The 5,079-nt window shown below is 32.3% G+C and overlaps 1 protein-coding gene across 1 annotated transcript; it reads right to left on the reverse strand.

The window, feature by feature from the left end:
- Window positions 1–260: 260 nt before the first annotated feature.
- On the reverse strand, window positions 261–3,592 carry LOC112506381 (heavy metal-associated isoprenylated plant protein 41-like). Its single transcript, XM_025110387.1, has 3 exons — window positions 3,359–3,592; window positions 1,972–2,170; window positions 261–1,046 (listed from the first exon to the last, which is right to left on the reverse strand). The coding sequence occupies exons 1-3, from the start codon at window positions 3,561–3,563 to the stop codon at window positions 416–418; spliced, it is 1,035 nt and encodes a 344-aa protein (XP_024966155.1). The 5' UTR covers window positions 3,564–3,592; the 3' UTR covers window positions 261–415.
- Between the last annotated feature and the right edge of the window lie 1,487 nt (window positions 3,593–5,079).

A 5,079-nucleotide genomic window follows, 5' to 3' on the forward strand; every position in this document is an offset into this window, starting at 1 on the left:
TAATGATATATTTCGTTATAAAAAACAATTATTTTATTATAATTTAATAAATTACATAAATTAATTAGAACATATAAACAACTCATTCAGTGTAAATCGATTATTTTACTTGTTCTGTTTTGTCAAATTATGTCTTACCAAATACTGAACAGCTGTTCTGGACACCAACCACACCCTTAGTTATACGAAAATTATGGTAGAAAGTAAAGACTCATGGGTTGTTAACCTTAGAAATCTTCACCATTTTTGTTCCAAAAAAAAAGCCACAAAAGCCATAAATTACTTTTTACATAGTTGTAACATCACAGATCCAACGTACCAGATATTATTCGTTTTATACATACCTGAACTTACGGTTTTACAAGACAAGCCAACTCCCCATGATGCCAACACAAGAAGCTGCAAACCCTTTTTTCTACAAACCACCCTGGAGATCGAGTTCCAGTAACTGTTTTTCAAAGAACTCGATCCTCCGTTTACTCAAACTCCAAAGCTCTTCCAAAAGTTTAACGAAGTCAATCGACTGTCTTCGATGATCTTCGGCCATATATCTTTGAAACCCGCATCTCAGATGATCCCTCACAGAACTCGATAGATAGCAATCGTTTTTTCCGTATGTCAATCGTGCATGATCGAAATACTCCACGAAAATCCTAAAGCATTCCGTGCTGTCGATATCCCGTGCAGGATCCGTAAACAAACTCGTATTTGCTCCCTGCAACGGAACTTCTTGATGATTTCCATGATATAAAGCGGTTAACATGGTGGCGGTTGATGACGATATGAATTTGTAAGTACAACATTCTCCTAATCGGAAGGGCTTGTCGGATCTCACCCCGTCTCCTCTTTTGTTGTTGTATCCCGGATAATCTTCGCGCTTGAATTCGACACATTCGAGCAATGTCAAACAACTTTGGGAGGCGAGTTCTACGATATTCCAACAGTCGTAAGGGAATTTAGTCTTGTGGGATACGTGGACTTCGCCGTTTGGTCGCAACATTTGACTTGCATTCTTGAAGAAACTGCAAACCAGATTTCTATGGATCCTACAAGTTGAAGACAGAATGAAGACATTAAAATTTAAAGCCAAAAAGTCTTAAAAGTGTTACAATAGGTTTATAGGATGTTTTTAGCCGTTTTAACAAGTTTTTTAGGACGTTTTTTAAAATAAATTATCTTACTGACTATTTTATACGACACTGTTTGAAAAGATGTCTTATAAAAAGATGGGTTTATATGACATTTTCTCAAAAGTCTCCTACAAAATAGCTAACAAGACACTTTATTTTAAAAACGTCCTAAAAAACTTGTTAAAACGCCTAAAAATATCTTATAAACCTATTGTAACTCTTTTAGATATGACGCTTTATTGTTTGATCATATAAACCTAAGTTCTATAAACTATTCTACTAGATGTTTAGACAATCTAGCTGTCCTATATAAAGTAAATTTTGTTGTAATGATTAAAGATCGTATAAAAAAGTGAACTAAGCCGAAAAACTTTTGTGGTTGCACGTGCTTCCACTAGAACCCCCCAATTTGCCATTGTGAGTCATGTTTGCATTACCAAAAGCACCCTAAGAAATCTATATATTTCTTTTAAGAGGGTGTTTGGAATTGCTTATTTGAAACAACTTATGTTTTTCTATAAAAGTTCTTATCGATTTATTTTATAAGTTAGAACGGGTTATCTTCCCCTGCGGGGATTGAGCGACAGAAGTTTTGAGAAAATGGTTTAACTTTTTCAAAAACTCTTTATTACCGGTTTGGCACCGGTATAAGCTGTTTATCCAAACACTCAAAAATGCTTATTACCGGTGCCATACCGGAATAAGTCAATAAGTTGTTTTTATAAACAATCCCAAATACCCCCTAAATCTTCACAAGAACAATAGATTGTTTGCAAGAGAAGACCAAATATGATAGTTTTGAGAAGCAAATTAGTATGGATGCATGTAAAAATAAGCTTACATGATAACTCCGTCATCGCTTTCGTTTCCAAAAAAACCGGCATGCGGGAAATTGTACACAATGCGATCAAACTTTCGCAGATGAAGATCACTATGAATCTCCATCGTGCATGCATCAACTCCGAATAAGAGCCGAGCTCCCAAATTATTCAATCGATCCAAGTTTGTTTTCGCACTCTTGTATTTTTGAATCACAACATCTAGCAAAATGAAATTATCGATACAATTCATTATGCATTTAAATGAAGAATGTACGACAGATGCAACAAATAAACTCATACACCCTCTCCATCTTTGGTGAGGATTGAACCCCTGACCTACCACCAATCTTATTATCAAATTCATGATAAACCCAATATATTTCATGATCTAAGGGCAAAGTTGGTTTCTAAGATTTGAGAAGGATTTGGAATCGGAATCTTTGGTGTTTTGATTTTGTAGGAAATGTATAAATAATTACAAAAATAGTTAAATTACCTTTTTATTACCCATAGGATTTTAAAATTCACAGGTATCATTTAAACCAAAGGATTGTGATGGAATTTAATTCTAAATCCGATTCAATCAAACCAAACAAGATCTTGAAATCCCGATATATCAATAAAATCACATTAAGATTGGATTTACAAATCCAAATATTTCATGGAATTTGTTTGTAAAAATGTTTTAAAATAGGGCAAATTRCATGAAAAAGTATCGTACTTTAACTTAATTCCTATTTTGAGTAATGTATTTTCAAAATTTCCATTTTGATACMTAAGATGTAAAGTTTCAAACATTTAAGTATCCGGTTGAAGCATTAACCAGTTATCATGATGATACGACGAGTTATGGGATGAAATTGGGTTGAATAGAAAATAATATTGACTTRGATACCACATCCCTAGGCACATCAGCTTGGTAACCGGTTAATGTTTCAACCCGTTGCTCAGGTACTTAAAMGTTTAAAACTTTATACCTTATGTACCAAAATGAAAGTTTTAGAAATACGTTACCCAAAATATAAATCAAGTCAAAGCACGTTATTTTTTCATGCAATTTATCTATTAAAATATKTTAATTTTGTAATGATATTTAATCAAACATGTTCATTAAACACATTAATTTTGTAATAATATTTAATTATTTTTAAAATTATTTATAATTTACATTCCCTCCCGATCGTTTTTCAATGCAGCTTCATCATGATCGAATGCAGAAAGGTACAAAAACARCAAAAAYAAGTCAAAATTATATTCAATGAACGCCATAACTAAACAGACCTTCATACAAACTAGAAACTATTAGCAATCAACGAACACGATGGAATGTACGAAGCTGATTAACGAAACCCTAGCTAGCTATGGTTTCGAAATTGCGATTTAACAGAATAAGGATCGATTGATTACCCTGAGAATCGATAGAAGAAGCTACGATGTTGAAACCTGATCGAAAGGAATMAGCCAAACTGAGAGCAAACGAGAAATCGCCTTCTCCAACCAGCAGAATCTGATGATTGGACGAGTAATGCTTCACCCAAATCTCTTTCTGGATTAGTTGTATGCTTCTATTCATGAAAAAATGGTGTTCATACCTTCCTGCAATTTCCTCCATTGTTTTCTCTCACTAGAAAACTAGAGAGAGAAGTGGAAAGTGATGGCGACGTGGAGACTGTGAAATGTGAATGAAAARTCGACTTGAATGATTGTCAATGGGAAAAGACAATTGGAATATTACTAAATTACCATTGGGATTTAGYGGAGGGGTGTTTGATTTGATGTCGAAAGATTAAGTGGTTAGAATGATTAAGAGTTTYTCATTATATAATGCAAAATAAAATATAATTGGATGGTAATTGTGTACAATGAAATTAGAGCTCTTAACGGTTTAAGGGAGATCCAAAATACAAAATCAAGGTTTTGGAACAATTAAGAGACAATTTTTTTTCCCAAAGAAGATTCATCTCTTAACGATTCAGATGTTGCCTCTTAATGGAAYCATTAAGAGTTAAACAAAGGGTGTGTATTTGAGGGTAAAATGRGAAATAAAAATTTCAATACGTTTTTTTTTAAATTAACCTGGATATCCAACCCGATATATTAGTCGACTAATTCCAGAACGATCACATGTTTTATGGGTAGCCCAGAGTCACCGTATTTGTACTTTCATGGCCATAAGAGGATTTTTATTTCTACTTCGATTCGAATCTAAGACCTTTAAGTAGCTTTGATCTTTAGAGTTCAAGCTCAAACCAATAAGATATTATTTTTAGGGCAAATTGCATGAAAAAGTAACGTACTTTAACTTGATTCCTATTTTGGGTAACGTACTTTCAAAACTTCTATTTTGATACCTAAGATGTAAATTTTTAAACATTTAAGTACTCGGGTAACTGGTTGAAGTATTAACCGGTTATTATACTGATGTGGCGAGTGATGTGGTATCTAACTCGGTATTATTTGTTGACCTAGTCAGTGACGTGAATTTTTTTTAATCTAAAATTAGTCTTTTTTTAGTCTAAAATTAGTCTTCACTGGGTTACTCGGGTACTTAAATGTTTAAAACTTTACATCTTACTTACCAAAATGGAAGTTTTGAAAGTACGTTACCCAAAATAAGAATCAAGTTAAAATACTTTACTTTTTCATGCAATTTACCCTTATTTTTATGGTTAATTTCAATAAATTTGATGTGTACGGAGTGGGAGGCATGGAATGAAGCCATGTAATGGCTTCTAGTGGAAGATACAAATAGCTTCGAGTGAAAGATACAAATAGCTTCGAGGGGAAGATACAAATATCAATGTTATTATGAGTTAGTTTAACTGACAACAATACGTGACTATTTAATAATTATTAGAAAGGTACATGCACAATACAATAAAATACATCTTGATTTTAATATTTTATTTTATTCTTTATCTCAGTCGTTGTTATAATATGGTTTTATGTGATTTTGAAAAAACGATGATTTTTTTTTTGAATAAAATATAAATTTGAGGGTGTCATAAAATTCTGACAAAAATATATTGATATTAGTATGAAATTAACTATTTAAAATTTCTATTTTTTGTGTAATTTTTTAATTTAATTTTTTTATTATAATTTAATTTAGGTTCAATAACAAAATA

This window comes from Cynara cardunculus, assembly GCF_001531365.2.
Source record: "Cynara cardunculus var. scolymus isolate 2C chromosome LG 2, CcrdV1, whole genome shotgun sequence".
NCBI classification, from domain to species: domain Eukaryota; kingdom Viridiplantae; phylum Streptophyta; class Magnoliopsida; order Asterales; family Asteraceae; genus Cynara; species Cynara cardunculus.